Source organism: Bactrocera tryoni, chromosome 1 (genome assembly GCF_016617805.1).
Source record: "Bactrocera tryoni isolate S06 chromosome 1, CSIRO_BtryS06_freeze2, whole genome shotgun sequence".
Taxonomy (NCBI): Eukaryota; Metazoa; Arthropoda; class Insecta; order Diptera; family Tephritidae; genus Bactrocera; species Bactrocera tryoni.
In genome coordinates, this window is record NC_052499.1 from 2460493 (window position 1) to 2478367 (window position 17875).

The following is a 17875-nucleotide window of genomic DNA, read 5'->3' on the forward strand; positions in this document are numbered from 1 at the left end:
GGATGCTTCACAAGGTTAGCACATACATATGTACATACATATAACAGTATAAGCTTTCGTACGTTGTGCACATTTAAATATATACTTTGTTGTTGTGCAGTGTCTGCAGCTTTTCAGAGAAGCTTGTTTCATTTATACAGAAGTTGTCGCTTATGAGCTTTATTAGAATTGTTGCAAAGCTTTCTATTGTAAAATGAAAATGCCTGTATTTGTTGCAATTGCTGTCATTTATTTACATTACCTGGTCACAGTAATTAACTGTTTTCTACGATAAATACGCCTCACTGTTGGCATGTCATGCTCATTGCCTGCAGCAGCTGTGCATTATCAATGTTTCATATATTTCTGGAAAACGAAGCACGTGCCGACGGAGTACATATGTACATATGGACACCTCGAGATGTGAGAACTTTTGCTAATCAGAAGCTAGTGGCATGGAAATTGTGTATCTGTGCTTTTCGTGGTTTCTTAAATGTCACGTAGTTATTTAGTATTGGATTAATCCAACTATATTTTAAAATTTTTTTTTACAAAAATGGTGAAAAATAACGGAGCTATGGGTTGTCTTCGGAGGTGCCAAAAAAAAGTGCCCCAACTGTTGGCATGATTCCGGCCGAATGTGTTGCTGAAACAAAAAAATTTGAAAAGTTTATTAAACTTAAAGATATTTCCTATACAGTGACCTACGAGCTTTGAAAAATGTCAATAATGAACAAAATGGCGTAATTTTGAAAAAAAAAAATCGTTTCTTTAGGTAAAAAATGGTCGTTTTTTTAATGCCAAATGGGCAATTTTCAACCAGTGAAAAAGATCGTAGGTCATTGTATAGTAAAAGTATTAAAAAATACTCAGTTTTAATTTGAAGTAGATCGGTCAATTTCTCGTTGAGTTATGACGCCAGCAATTTTTAAAAATGTCGTTTCGAGAAAAACGCGTTTAAAGTTTCACTTATATACATATGTTTGGATCTCCGAGCGGTCGCTCTTTAGAACGCTGGCATCCAAGAGCTATTCAAGATACGACCTTCCTGATTTCACAGAATATTTATGGAAATATAAGCTATCGAAAAAGCAAATAAAAATTCTTTTTTTAAAGTGTCACACTGGTGTAACCCCTTAAGAAAATTTGGCAGTATTTTTTTCACTCAAAATATATTATTTACATTTATGATTTTTCACAGTTTACCCAATTGTTGCCACTTACTTAATTGTTTGTGTGTTGAGTAATTCTGCACTGTCATTTAGTAATTGCTTGCATTGGGTATTTAAGAGCCAGCAGCACCCTTCTCGCTCGTCATCTTGCCTTTCGTTATGTAAGCAATTGGTCAATGTTGAAACTTTCAAGGCTCTTCGGCAAACTCTCCACCATTCGGCCTACATCTCTTAAGCTGCGGTTGCCTATACAATTTTGCTGCGAGAGAGGTCGGTCGGTCTATGTGTTGAGTTTTGTTGATGTAAAGATAACATTTAAGTGATTGATTGCCCAGCATATTGAGGTCATGTAGCTGTCATCCCTTTTGGCTAATATCGATTTTATTATTATTGTTTATTGTTATTACAAAGCTGCGGCATTTATTGAGTTCATTGACATTATTGTGGTAAGATGTAAATAAAAGTTGAATGCTTGTATGAATATTGTATATGAAAGGAATTGTTAAATACATTTATTTCCCAAATAAAATTATCATTTATTATATTCCCTGAACAAAAGGAAGTTGTAAAGAAATCAACTTTGTCTAAAGTATGAGTTCATTTCGTGTTAATTGAAGGAAGGGAACAAATGCTGCCAAAGATTGTCACGGAAGGGCTTCGAATATTTATTTTTGCTAGAAAGAGTAAAAGATATCTTTTCCAACAAAATAAACGCCAAGAAAATTAATAATAGTTCAAATTAATAATAAAAGCGGCCATTTTATTCCATTGAGATACCTCAATATGAGATATTGCGCCAAGTGAAGGCCAATGCTATCTTTATTTAATTTTTTTAGAACCAAGCTATATGGGAACCACAAAGCTAGACTTTTTTCCTAATTTAATTCAAATGTCTCCCATTATTATTTATATCGCATACTAACTACAAAAAATTTAAAACTCGAAAAGTAACAAATGTTCTGGAGTGGCAAAAACAGTTCCTGTTCCTTAAAATTTTATGGTCAAATCGTCGTCTATATTGTAGAAAATCTGTTTTAAAAAAAGTCTTACCCAAATAGGGTTTTCTAGTTTAGGAAGTAAATTAAGAAACATTTTGGAGTTAAGATATCGAAAAGAGTATGATAAAGACAATTCTTTCATTAAAAGTGACACACCTCAAATAACTCAAATGATTAATAAAACAATTTTTAAGATAAAAAGACACAAATTCGCAGAATACAGCAGATAATTTATGATTTATTTCAGCAAAAGCGACCTAACTACAAATAGACTATTTAGTTTATTTGGAGAAGCTCCTCGAATAAATGCTGTATACCCACGGCAAGCATCCGAAAGTTATTTAGCTTTGTTTGATTAGCAAAATCCCGCATGAGCTCTCCCCGAGGAACCGATTGGTAGGTATATACATATCTAAGGTCTGACCTTTTACCTTGGTGTTCGCTGCTCTTCAATAACACAGCATTCAAATGGGGAGTTGTGCTATGGTTGGAGTACAGAAAAGGGCTGAATCAAGATGTAATGCGATCCGTGTCGAGGATCAACTTGACTGGAAGGCCTTTAATAGTTTCGAACTGAGCTTATGAATACCTGGCGCTCTCTGCATTAAGAGAGCCTTACTTGCGTAGCGGAAGCTATGAAGCGAACCTACATTCTTCTACACTCGTGGGTATAAATCATGGACCAAATTAGCAAAACAAAAATACATAATTGGAGTAGTCCGGATTCTCCAGGAAAACCCCTAAGGTAACTAGTTCCGAAAAGTGGTATAGAGGCGATTGAATTTATCTTCCGAGACTTTTGTTTTGCCACAACCTCAAAGAAATAGCTAGAAATACTAGTTTTCTACTCAAAAATGTTCTCACATTCTCCGAACATGTTTATGTGGGCGCAGATTAACATTTATTTCTGCTCACAGTGAGTACACGCCTAAGTTCCGGCTTAGGTAAATGCATTTTTTATTCTCTATGTGCAACATAATTAATTTAAAATAACATAGCATTTTCTCGTTGCCCTTCGCTGATCATGAGCTAGTGGATACATGCTACACTAAATCCATATGTACATACCAACTAATGTCTGCTACAACCATGTACTTATAACACCTTCATCTACCCACGCAGCACAAAAGAGAGTTTTAAATTTCATACAAGTTTATTTATGAGTTTCTCCTTTTTAGTTGGTGTGCTGGCTGCTAGGCGACATGCTTATGTATGACTGTCATACATTACAAAAATATGTAATGAAATTACTATTGTTAATTACTGCTCCGCTGGCAGAAGGGCTCAACTTATGCTGGTTTTCGCGGCCAAAAGTAGACAAAATGTCCGGGCACATTATTATTAACTACATATGCATGTGTGTACATATGTGCTTTTACGCGAAGCTCGTGTAAGTTTTAATTACAATTTAAGTCGCAGTAAGTCCGACTTTTTGGCTGGAAATGTGAGTTTAAGGTTGTGTGTGTAAGCAATATTTTAATCGTATATTTTCTTTTATATTCCTTCCATGCTTCAAGTGCGGCTTCCATGCAGTCGAGAGCTACAATTGCGTGCATGTTTTCAGTAGAGCACAATGCTTATAGGGTAAATTATTACACTCGTTTGCAAAAAAAAATTAATTGTTGCACAATTTCTCATATATGCCTCCTTATTACGTTTGTTTTGAAAAAATAAAAATATTTACAACAAAATTAATATAATAAGATACAAAAAATTTAAAGTTTTTCTCATTAATATGGATTAACTTTTAATTATAACCACTTCCAGTGGTTTTGAGTGGAAGACTAAAAAATTCCCATAGACATAGGATAACACTATAAATTGTAGTTAAATGTTCTGTCTAAAATAAAAATATGATTATATGAAGTTTTACACAAAAACGTTCGAAAGTTACTCACACCACATGTACATCTGCTTTTTATGCATACTAGAGAAGTATGTAGTAGCACTCAGTAGAATAATAATTTTATCTCTAATTAAAGCTAATTAATGCACTTATATAAATTTATTTTTATAATCTTCAAGGATTACTAATTTTTTTACAATTATGTATATCATAGTTATGTTATAATAAAAGCTGGCCTAGACTTGATGCTGTTGCTTAACTACACAAACATTATTGCGAAAAGATCACGTATGCTGAAAGTAGAGAGAGAAAACGAGCAAGCGCTATTTAGGGCGAAATTTTTAAGAATTTGTTGATCAAATTTGTCGGAATCAGTCAGATCGCACAACTATAGCGCATATAACACATATAACCGATAGTTCAAATTAAATAAAAAATAAAAACCGTTGGCTCTAAACCGGTTTTAGCTAACGCACAGTGTCTTAGGCTAAGTTGGTCAGAATGATCCCTACAAATTTTTTCTCGCATACGCGATTTAAAAAAAAAAAATCGGCCCGCTCTCATTAAACTGCAAACCATTGAAAGAATGTGGCATTGAAAGCTACGCTGAGATACTTCTATTGAAATTCGTGGTATATCAAAATTTTCAACCATGAATCTATCAGAGACGCAAACACTTCTAGCGACATCTGTCAGTGAACCTTAAGCTTTTTGGATTACGAAGATCATTTGGTGAGTGTATGAACTATATAACGTATAACTAAAGGAGCTTTGAGAATATTTGTGTTTATATAGTTGGATATTTAAAAATCTTTAAGAGGAGGAAAATTGCTTAATTAATTTTTATTGACTTCGGAGAAAACGCTTCCTTTTTCTGTTGTTAACTGGATGACACAAAATTTATTTTTAGTTGATCCTTACTTTATACTAGGAACAAGTCTACCTGTACTTTCAATAGCCCCCTTTCGATTGGGTTATGAAAATAGTTTTAACACTCAACTTTTGTCAAGTTACTAAAAAATAGTAAAATTTACTAAATGCATACCCAGCAAGCCTGATAATTCGGTAACAGTTTCTATGAGTGTATAAGATCCAATTGATAATTATACTCTCGCAACAAAGTTGCTAAGGAGAGTATTATAGTTTTGTTCACATAACGGTTGTTTGTAAGTCCTAAAACTAAAAGAGTGAGATATAGGGTTATATATACCAAAGTGATCAGGGTGACGAGTAGAGTTGAAATCCGTCCGTCTGTCCGTCCGTCCGTCTGTGCAAGCTGTAACTTGAGTAAAAATTGAGATATCTTGATGAAACTTGGTACACGTATTTCTTGGCTCCATAAGAAGGTTAAGTTCGAAGATGGGCAAAATCTGCCTACTGCCACGCCCACAAAATGGCGAAAACCGAAACTAAGCCATAAAAAAAGATATTAAAGTGAAATTTGGCACAAAGGATCGCAATAGGGAGGGTCATATTTGGACGTAATTTTTTTGGAAAAGAGGGCGTGGCCCCGCCCCTACTAAGTTTTTGTACATATCTCGGAAACTACTATAGCTATGTCAACCAAACTCTATAGAGTCGTTTCTTTCAGGCATTTCCATATACACTTCAAAAAATGGAAGAAATCGGATAATAACCACGCCCACCTCCCATACAAAGGTTATGTTGAAAATCACTAAAAGTGCGCTAACCGACTAACAAAAAACGTTAGAAACACTAAATTTTACGGAAGAAATGGCAGAAAGAAGCTACACCCAGGCTTTTTTCAAAAATTGAAAATGGGCGTGACATCGCCCACTTATGGACCAAAAACCATATCTCAGGAACTACTCGACCGATTTCAATGAAATTCGGTACAACATATTATCTTAACACCCTTATAGCATGTACGAAATATGGGTGAAACCGGTTCACAACCACGCCTTCTTCCAATATAACGCTATTTTGAATTCCATCTGATGCCTTCTCTGTATAATATACTATACATTAGGAAATGAAAATACAATTCAATACTCAAAGTACACAAATTGATCTAATCTAATTAATTTTACAGCAAAATAAAAAAATATGTAAATTATTATCACTTTATCATGCGAGGGTATAAGATGTTCGGTGACACCCGAACTTAGCCCTTCCTTACTTGTTTTAACTGAAATTCTTTTTTACGTTGTTCTCTTTCTTACGCAAAGGCTTTATGAGTTGCAGGGTGTGTATGTGCTAGTTTCCGCGCTAATTCTTTCTATGCATTGGCGTTTCGGTAGCCGCGACTTGCTCAACAGTTAATAAATGTCTCACTTATTATACCCTAAACAGGGCATATTATGTTTGCCACAAAGTTTATAACACCCAGAAGGAAACGTCGGTGACTTTATCAAATACATACATATGTGAATTATCAGCATGGCGAACTAAGTTGATTTAGCCATGTTCATTTGTCTGTCCGCCTGTATATACACACAACAGGAGCTTGTCGCTCAATTTTTGAGATGCCGATCTGACATTTTTCACAACTTCTTTTTTCTCTAAGATCATTTGCTGGAACCGCCGGTATCGGACAACCATGGCATGTAGCTGGTATACAAACAGAATGATCGAAAACGTTCACTTCTATGGAAAAAATTCTGCAACTAAATTTGAAGCGCTTATTTTATAGCTGTCAAACTTTAGTTGCTCAAGCTAAATTGAGTAAGTGAGAAGCACAAATATAATGAGTTAGTTAATCATGCTAATTGCCTCTAATTGGGCCACATAAAAGCAATAAATGTCAAAAAAATAAAACACAACTTTGCATGTTATATACAAAATAAATATATATATATTTATTTAAATAGTGTTTATATACAAATATGCTAATATATGAAACTGTTATATAAATAAATAAAGTTCGAACTGCTTAGCAGTACAGAAATAACTAACACTGATCATACAGAGTTTAGGTATATTTTTCCACTTAATATCACATACGAAGGATGTATTCTGAAACACCTTCAAAGGCTTCCTATGAAACACACACATTTAAATACGCCATGCCTACAGTTACATCACGTGCGGCCAACCCATTACAAGCAATCTCTCGACTGTCAAACGAAGTGGCTAAGCAACAAACCAAACCACACAGCAAACGGGAAAGCGTAATTACGTGCCCGAAATAAGCACGAACTCAATAGAGTAGGGTTTTATCTGTGTACATTTCGTCCCACAAACGCAACTTTTCTGCCTCGGGCAAATCTATCACCTCCAATTCATCGGAGATATTCAAGCATTTGAATATGTGCGAGTCGCGTGATACCGGCAACCATGTCTCTTGTGGTGGCGTTTCATTTTTCGTCAATGCCGCCTTCACTTCCAGCGCCAGCTCGATACCGTCACTGACGCTATCATCAAAACTGCCGTCCGTACTGAGCTCTCGGCTATGGTGTTCGTGCCCATCACCATTTGCCTTGTGTTGCACATTTTGAAGCGCATTGCTACTGCCATTTTGATTAGTGGCCTGAACTGGTTGCGCGTGGTGTGCCGGCTGCCGATGGTGATGGTGATAATGGTAGCTGTGGTCGTGCCCTTCATTCATCGGTATATTTGGATTGCCGCATTCGGCGAAACGTACTAGCATTGTGGTCAATCGGCGAATGGTGCGAAATTCGGCACTGCGTTGTTTCAGCTTCTTGGCACCCGCATTGTAGAATAAGTAAGAGAGATCGTCAGCATGACAGGTGCCGCGCACGTTGCGGCCACAGGTGATGATGCGCATGAAATTGAAGTGCTTCGAATCGAAATCGAAACGATAGAGGTAAGTAGGCGAATTGGCGTGATGAAGCCTTGAAAGTAACGTACGATGGATGCCATGCCAGAAGTATTTGTAAGAGAAGATCTGAAATGAAATGAAAGTACATTTCAGAATTTAGAGATGAAATAGCATCTAAGTACCGGAAATAAGCAGCAGTTTGATAAATGCATGATTATGTGGTGGTTTATGCTTGGCTTTAGAATGGTCAACCTTACAGGTAAAGTAATTGCAGAAAAAATATATATCTGTGGTGGAGCCTATATCACTAACAGTTGCGATTCATCTTCAAAACCAAATGAACATACAAATATAGTTAGATTTATATTCAAATTGGGTGTATGATTCGTTGGGCTTATAAATTTTGTTCTCTGGATGGAACATGCATTTGTAAGTATATTTCAAAAAAAAAAACCTGGTTTTCAAAACTAATATGAGCGCTTATGAAATTTTAAATATATCCAGTTCAGGTACGATAGAAAAGGTCCACCATAGTATTTAACCATAATTTATATACTCACATCGGCATACTGCAATACTGTTTCCCAACGAGGTTCATTGTCACCGAAATGTAGACGCAACAACTTCTCACCGTAATCCTTTCGCTGGTCCACATTCACATTCGCGTCGTCCGGCACCAAATATGTGGCATCTTTACTCAATTTGTGCATTAGTTCCGGATATTTGCGAGCCTCGGTGAACATTAGCAGACCCTCTGAACTATTGCCACCAATTAGCAAGGGTATTTCATTGCCCCAAGCGCTACGCATCATTTCCAAAGGCGGTCGCGGTATAACACAATGTTTGCTCTCGTATGGCTCTACTGTTGGTCCAAAACTGAACATCATCCTCTGATGACGCTCATCACTGGTGAGCAGATCTTCGCACACCTTCACCATGCTGCTCGCTTTGCAGTGCTGCAAGTGTTCGAATACTTGCCGATCTTCATTTTCGCCACGGTAGCCAGTGGCTTTTGCCAATCGATAAGCCCAATTGTATTGAGGTATGTTGGCCCATGGTGCCAGTGCGGTACCAGACATTAAGACACACTTGTGAAATAGATCACGAGTTTGTTCGGTGAGCATCATGTAGTGTGTTGAGGCAGCACCAGCGCTTTCGCCAAACACAGTGATGTTTTCAGGATCACCTCCAAAGAATTGGCAATTGCGCTTAACCCATCGTAAAGCCATCACTTGGTCTTTGAGACCGGCATTGCCAGGCACATCCAACTCGGGGTCCTCCAGCACGAGGAAGCCTAATGGGAATAGTAAATAAATAACAAGAATAATTAGTCATGTCTCATGTCTTATCAGACTGCAGTAAAAGACCACTTCAACTATCCCCAGAATTGCTGGATAATATCGGCCCAACTGAAATGACTGCGTTAAGCCTTTGACAGACCACACTTTATTAAATAGAGGCATAAATTCGGTAGCATTGTAACCTACTTACCCAATGGACCCAAACGGTATGTGATAGTAACGACTACAACATTCTCCATCATGAAGTAATCAGGACTGTACATATCACGCGAGGCTTCGCCCATTTGAAAACCCCCACCGTAGATCCAAACCAAAACCGGCATCGGCTTCTGAGGATGCAGCTGTAAAACGAATTTCATTAAGAAACATGCAATTAAAGATATGCATGAATAAAATTGGTGTAATGGGTGTTAAGGAAAATGCTGTTTGAGCGCTCACCGTTTTTGTGAACACATTCAAATAGAGGCAGTCCTCACGGCCTTGCACTTGCTTCAGTATAATATTGTATTGGCATGGCTTAAGATGCTCGCGCGTACAGCGTCGTACATCCGACCACGGCTCGGGTTCTTCGGGCGCTCTAAAGCGCAAACGTCCAATCGGTGGCTTGGCAAAGGGTATACCCTCAAAGCTATAATAAGAACCACCGTAAACCGAATGCCATTTGACGCCCTTCACTTTGCCATAAATTGTGTCGGTCACAACTTTTTCATTTGTGCGCATGCGCCTCTGATTAGTTTTGAATTTTACATAGCTGAAAGTAAGGTTAGATAAAATAAATATTTATGGTCGAATAATAAAAAGTTATTATCGAGGCTCAAATTGTGTTGAGTGTACAAATAACGCTTTGAATAATCTGAAAATATATGCCAATGTCTCATCATAAATTTTACACGAACCCGGAGTGAACTTATGCTAGCCGCTGATAAGAAGCAAGCTGCCGGCTGGCTTATCGCTGCAAGAGTCGCACATATAAGACACTTTGAGCCGTTGAACATGAAACAAATTTAAATGCCATAATTTTCCATAATTAGGGGGTCTTGTTCCGCTTAGGCTTCTTTAAGGAACAACAAAACAAACAAGCACTGCTCCACAGGCACACATGCTGTTGCTATATTTCAGATTGTGGTTTATTCTTGCCATACTATTTTATATTTATTTACGTCAATCAACAAATATGCAGAAGATCTGAGGTACATATGCACTCATATACGTATAAATAAATATATATTTATAAAAATATATACGTAGTAAGTATTCAATAGAAAGTCCAAATCCACGGATCCGGCTTGAGTAGACGCTGTGGTAAATACTTTATCGCCGTTCGTATATATATATTGCGCACTTCAGTGCAATTACGAATTCTTTCTTAGGACGTCACTATGTGGGCTCGTAGATTGTGCGAATTAAAATTAGATTTTCTAGTATACAAATAATACGTGTGTATATGACTATTTTAATGAAATAATTGCACTTGAAAGATGCTGCTGTCGTAAGACGCTTCAAATACTTATAAAGTGTAAATTGAACTTAAATATAACAAGAAGCATTCACAAATGTGTTCGTGAGTTGATGCGACTTGAATTTCTCGTTGTAATTTAATTGTATTAACATCTGTTTGAATTACATTGATTGGCATCCCGTAAGGTCATAGCGATAAGAGTTGGCTTGAAAGATCTTTAATTCAATCAACAACTCATAATTAATGGAATTTTTATAATCACTGGCATTGCACAACAACAACACAGAGCTTCCATACATAACACCTTCAAAATGTGTTATTTCAGTGGTCTACAAATGACAAAACAATAAACAGATATTTCATAAATTAAATTTTTTTTTTTTTAAATTGAATTAAATGAATGTAGACAACATTTTGCGATGTGAAGTGCAGGTTTCATGCGCTTCATGAACTGTTGCTTATGGAATCTTCTAACCGTTAACCAGGGCCACTAAAAAGGCCGAAATATGCCGCAAATAGCCAGCGGATTATCTTATTCCATTTTGAAATTATTAAGGCAATCACATGTTTCTAAAGTTCCTGAATTACGGAAGCGATTTACAGATAATTTGTTGAAATATAAAGCTTCGACCTAAATTTTGGCAAGCTTTATAGTGTCATGCTAATTTGAAGAATCAACTATTTCAACTATTTTTCTCGCTACTGCGCAAATTATACTTTATGAATATGTTACTTTGTCGGTATAGAAGGCGAGTTCAGTCAACATGGTTTGGGAACCAGTTGTGGAGAAGTCAATTTGAACTAAATTTTATAGAAAAAATTGAAAGAAAAGAAATGTTTATGCTGTTCCCTTATTCTATTTCTACGAAAGTCCAACAAAAATGTCTAAAATGTTACTGGTTTCGGGAAATTTGAGCACTTTTGTCATACTGTCAATAAAATTTTTTAGTTCTAACAAAAATTCCCTAGATGTCTGATTCAAAAATAGAAACTCAAACATTCAAAAGATTGTCACGTGAATGAAAACTAGTTATTAGTTATAAAAAATTTCTGCATTTTAGATTATTTGCATTTATGTATATATTATTATTGATACGATATCTTCGATTATAATTTATTATTAGCTTATTACTCATAAAAGTACTGTTTCATCACAAAACGATAAAAAATTTGAATTGAAACTTAGCACTTTAAGTACTAATTTATAGAGCATAATTTGTCTAGCTCATATTTGCCATATAAAGCTTAGACAGCTGGCGGAGAGCAGAAACAAAAAGCAAAACGATTATTGAATTTTTTGACGACTCACTCACTTATCAATCCTAAAGCAAATGCTTCGAGTCGAAAGTACAATAAATTAAAGTAGTTTTTTGCAAATAATTATAATGCGTAATTTATTGCTATCACGTTCAACTTTATTGCTTTATTGCTTGCAAACAAGTAATTCCTCAGAATTACCACAAAAATTGTAATGTTTTATTTATACGAGGGCTGCTATATATATTCTGGCCTAGTGCAACACTAAGTGTTGCCAGGTGCAATCTGACATTTCCGTTGTGCCAGAAAACATCGGTGCCGTACGTGAACTGATAATGCAAGACCGTCATGTAACATACCTTCAGATAGAGGCATGCCTATGCATTTCTCCCATCAGCATACATTCGATATTGCATGAACACCTGGCCGTAGAAAATGTTTGTTCTCGTTGGATCCCGCACAATTTGACAATCGCTCAAAAAAAGGCTCGTGTGGATTGGTGTAAAGAAATGTTGGAAAAATACGATCGCGGTGCTTCAAAAGACGTTTATAAGATCGTCACAAGTGACGAAACATGGATCTATGCGAATGAGCCCGAAACAAAACAGCAATCGACAAAAAAAAACCATTTTCGTTGATAAATATGCCTATTTACATTATTAGGCCAGAAATATATATAGCAAACTACGTATGTTTTTTTTTTTTTTAAATGCATGCATGTGTGTGGGTTTCAATCATGCACTCAGCGAATTTGTTTTGAAATTTCGCTATTCTTAAGATAAGATCTGGACATTTATAGAAGTTTTATTTGATTGCTATTGTAAATTTGCTGTCCAAAATCATTGCCACTATATAATCTTACAGTTATTTTTAGCAATAGAACAGCAAATCTATCAACATAAAATGCTTTGATAAGACGGGGTTTAGTGTACTGGCAATATTTTTACAGATTTTATTTTTGTAGTTTTAAAAGAGAAATGCTTTGATAAGAGAAAGCCTATATTAGATGGTTTTTCATGTCATGTAGCAGTCATCATGTGAAAGTACAAAAATCGCAGATGTTGATAGGAAATTTGCGTCGAATTCAAGTCGTATGAGATCTATGTGTTCCTCTAAGCACTTCACTACATCAGCTACCAGCAGCTAAACACTTGTAGAACCCTATAGTTAAAGAGAGGTGAAGATATGCGAAGGCAGAAAAAGTAATTCGTTGGTTAGCAATTTGCAAGAGATATCTAGTCTTGTTTTGGGTATAAATTTTTTGGACTTAGCGAAAAAGTATCTTGAAGTGATGCCAACTTTATATCTGAATGTCTCAAGTTACGTGTTTGTTGAATGTGTTGCAGACAGCTTTAAATCGGAAAATTATACCAGATCTTACTTACATCGCAAATTCAGGGTTCACTCTTTCCTATAATGGTTGTGTTACAAAACCTGAGGTGTTTCTGTAGTATTAAATATGTTTGTATAGTAGCCTTTGAAGGAGCCATTAGTTCACCAGCAGCTTACAGTGGCGTAGTTGTTGTGTTTAATTATAAATATACCCTGTTCAACTTGTGTTAGTTTATTTTTGTTGTTAAAGTGAGCGAGTGCGGTTACTGTCAATGCTGCATGGAAGGAGAACCGGAACGAGTATTCGAATGCCACATACCCCGTCGGCAATTACATACATATATATATATAGGTGGTCTCCGATTTGGCGAATTCATCTCCAAATGCCGGCATAAACTACATAGCCACACAGCTCTATAAGCTTGCTTTGTATATGTAAAAGCTTGCTAACTAATCCGTACGGTCTTGTTGTATTCAGCCGACCACAACAGTGCAATTAATGCATTGTAAAATGATTGTCTGATGCAAATTTGTTGTCTGCCTGTCAACGCTTATCGAATTGGATTCAAATGAATTAATATGTATGTGTGTATGTCTGTCTGTCTATGAGTGACTGTTCAAGTTGGAGGCTTGCTTGTTGATCGACTAGTTTTGCGACATGCACATGTATAAAGGTGGATGTATATTTTTCTTCAACAAAATTTAAAAAGAATTTGTTCTCATAGAAGGAAATTAATAATCTGAAAACCAAGGTTGTGCCAGTTCACATTATTTTTGAGCTCGAAATTATTACCCTTGGACTACAATAGATTGTTCTAAATAAACTCCATTTATGTACCATATATTATTTCAATATATGTGTGCACCGTCTTCACATTTGTTGCGCAAGCGCATGCAAATTTCCAATGCCGAAACAATATTTAAAATATTCTTGCATTTTTTCCGGTTATGGCGTTCTCTAGAAATTTGTAGAGAGATTTGGTTGAGCAAAATATTTGTATGCTTTTATAAGAATGGCTTCAAAAGTACAGTAAATATTATGCAAGCATTCACAACTCTAGAGCGTTCGCAACAACAGTAAATATCTGTGCGATTGCTTTATTATACTCTTCACCTTGTTATCTCTAAGTATGAGATGAGCTTTAATTTATAATGAGAGTTAAAATAATGCTGTATTTACAAGTATAGATAAATTGAATTAGAAGGCAAGCTTGAGGAATGAGAAAAGATTAAAGACACAGTAGTAAGTCCCTTAAAATTTATTGAGTTCTATAATCTATATGGCTTCGCGACGAAGATACAATAGCAATAGTATAATATATCAAGTTCAATGTCAACAAAGTTCTTTTATAAAATTAGGAAAAATTAATCTTTGTCAACTATATATGTATGTAACTACTTGGATAATCTCCTTATCTATCTGTCAAACTAAAAAAGACGATTTGATAGCTAATTCATAGAATTTAATTAGAATTTGTAAAGTTCCTGCACGAAGATCCATTATTTTCGCTCTCTAAATATTTTCCTATTTTGTGGCTGATTGTGATGATTTCACACCAATTCAAAGCAGTGAAGCATCGTCATCTTTGAAAGGGCTTATGAAAATCTCAAATCAATCAACGAAATGGTCACATGGCTTTTCGATATGCGAATCAGGGCTTATCAAGCAATTACTATCAAAATACTATAGCCCCACAACACATGTGCATTATTATGATTGATTAGTTGAAGATTACCATAGCTTAGCCCTACCGCTTGCAAACAGTGGCACACACACACATGTGTGCAGATAAATAGACGGCGAGTGTGCACTATTTGTCGCTACGAGGTCAAAGTTCAAATTGCTCGCCGCCGCAGGACACCTAGTAATTGGCTCTTGCCAATGTATGCACTTAAAACAAATGGAATACTAAAGCATACACACCTTCGTACAACTATGAAATTATGTATGCTTGTTTATGACTGGGCATATAAATTAACAAATTAGAAGGTGCCCAGTTATCTCATTTGCACAATTGTGTGCCGCAGCGCCAACACCTGTTTAATAATAAATGCGCTGAAATATTCGTCGTGGCGCTGGAAGCCACCGAACTACTTGTATATGTATACACACACCTACCGTACATAAGTACATGCATGCATACGCATATTCGATCGCCTCCACAAACTACTGCATATATGTATGTAATTATGTAAGTATGTATTAGATATTATGGCGGGGAATATTTGTTAGACATGAAACTACGAAATACTAATTATATTGCCATATTTTCGCTTTGAAGGCATTGTGCGGAAGAATAATTGGGGCGCAAGGCACGTGGCGGCTGTGGAATGAGGTGCAAAGTGCAAGCCAAATTTCTTTTGTGCGCTGGATTTGGGTGCTAATTGAAATATTTTAGCAATATGGATATCAAAAATGGAAATAACCAAATTCAGAAGAAAAATTTAATTTTTTCGCAATTTTCTAAAACGAATAAATATTTAAGACAAAATTACTTCCAATTAAGGTGTAGTAAAAATCTGTAATAAATAATAATTAAAAACTGCATACCGGCTAAATTTCTTTCGTATAAGATCTTATTAGGTGTGCATTAACAAAAAAGATATTGAGGATCACTGCCCTCATGACACCTCTATGTATTCTACAAAAAACTGATATTTTTTGGATATTGCGCTCAACAGTTGAAGACGTGTAAATATGGAGTTCACTAACGCCGAAATTCGCGCTATTTTAAAGTTTTCCTTCGTTAAAGGCAAATCCGCTAGAGAAAAGTTCCGAGAGATTAATGGTGTTTTGGGGGGATAGTACTCTATCACTTCGAACTCCGGAGGAATGCTTTCGACGATTTAGAGCGGGTGAAAACGACACCATGGATGAGCCAGCCGGCGGAAGACCTATGACAACGAATACCGATCAAATCGTGAAAACATCAACTTAGACCGGCATGTGACATCAAGTGACGTCGCTCCAAAGATGGGAGTTAGTCACCAAACCATTTTAAACTATCTGCAGAAGGCTGGATACAGAAAAAAGCTTGATGTTTGGGTGCCGCAGGATTTGACGCAAAAACACCTTCTGGACCGAATCAACGCCTGCGATATGCTGCTGAAACGGAACGAACTTTTAAAGCGGATGGTGACTAGCGACGAAAAATGTATCGCATAGGACAATATCAAGCGAAAACGGTTGTGGTCGAAGGCCGTTGAATCGTCTCAAACAGTGGCCAAGCCGGGATTGACGGCCAGGATGGTTTTGCTGTGTGTTTGGTGGGATTGGAAGGGAATCATCCACTATGAGTTGCTGCCATATGGCCAGACGCTTGATTCTACCATCTACTGCGAACAACTGGACCGCTTGAAGCAGGCGATAGACCAGAAGCGTCCAGAATTGGCCGACAGAAGGGTGTAGTGTTCCATCAGGACAACGCCAGACCACACACTTCGTTGATGACTCGTCAGAAGCTGCGGGAGCTCGGATGGTAGGTTTTATCGCATCCATAATGGCAATTTGTAGGCGTGGAGAGACCCCATTACGATTTTTTTTTACTTAGGAACGCTCGTAACAAGTTTCATCAAGAAAGCTCAATTTTTACTCAAATAACAGTTACCTATACCTAAAACTTGCCAACATTTGGTTTCACTATTACTTTATCTGCCTTACTTTTGAAAATTTTCTTCTCCAGCTTACTTTTTGCTGACTCTCAGCACACAACACACACACTCTAAATTGGAACATGAGAAGACATCAAGAATTCATAGAATTCACTAAATTGGCCTTAATAAATAAATGTCCAGTCAGCAAGATTGAAATAAATTTGCAATGTATGCAAAGTCGCTTTGTGTATAGTTGGAAGTTTAAAGCAATATAATTTATGCATTCATATGGGCGCTGACATGTCTTATCATATCTTTTTATGCACGGCTATTGTCCAACAGCGATTTGTTTAGCGCGTTGTTGCTGGCCGCTGAAGGATAGGATAAAGGAGGCAGGATAAGCAATAAAACTATTTCAATAATTTACTCCGTGATGAAGAATTAATATTTCGTGTGAGTGGCTTTAGCTTGCTTATATTAGAAAGGAAAAGTAAAGTAAATTTACCTTAATGCAATACGCATCTGATCGCCGAACGGTATATCGAAAGACATGCTGGCGCTGTTTTGTGTTTTAGTTGTTGTTAATTAGAACTTCGAAATTCGAAGATGACAAAAACTTATTTATATTTCTAATTTTTTATTTTATGCACGCAGTCTTTACTGTAAACTTTAATCTTAATTTAATCTAAAAAAAATAACGCCCGAGCAATCTATTTCTCGCTCACTTGAATTTTAGTTAATTTTCTTCACTTCAATGAATTTCAATTTAACGCGCATTAACGATGCTTATTGCCTGTGTGTATGTATGTATCAATGTATGAACTGACTGAAAAATCGACCGCAGGATAACGGTGTGTATGCGCATGTGTGTCGCTGGCGTTTTAGCGCGCAATTTCGCCGCACTTGTTGCTGTCGTTCACTTTGCTCGCACTTATTGCAGCACCTGCGTTCACGGCAAATGTCCTGCAGGCCTGTTTGCTATTGACTTTCTCACCGTGAATTTATTAAATCTTAATTCATTGATTTTTTTTATTGAATCCACTTTTTTAATTTATTATTCATGCGTCTATATTGCTCGGTGCCGGCAACCGTGTCGTCTGTCCGTTTTGCACAAGGGTTGTTCGCCAACTGAGAATTGCGAAGCGCGAGCAAGGCGGCACGGGCCAACGCGTGGCTATGCACACATACAGGCGCA

The 17875-nt window shown here is 36.6% G+C and overlaps 1 protein-coding gene across 1 annotated transcript; it reads right to left on the minus strand.

Annotated features, from left to right (window-relative positions):
• Positions 1-6809: 6809 nt before the first annotated feature.
• On the minus strand, positions 6810-17232 carry LOC120774273 (esterase B1). Its single transcript, XM_040103765.1, has 5 exons — positions 17186-17232; positions 9477-9789; positions 9229-9379; positions 8298-9031; positions 6810-7863 (listed from the first exon to the last, which is right to left on the minus strand). Exons 1-5 carry the CDS (start codon positions 17230-17232, stop codon positions 7156-7158), a joined length of 1953 nt encoding a protein of 650 aa, XP_039959699.1. The 3' UTR covers positions 6810-7155.
• Positions 17233-17875: the final 643 nt, after the last annotated feature.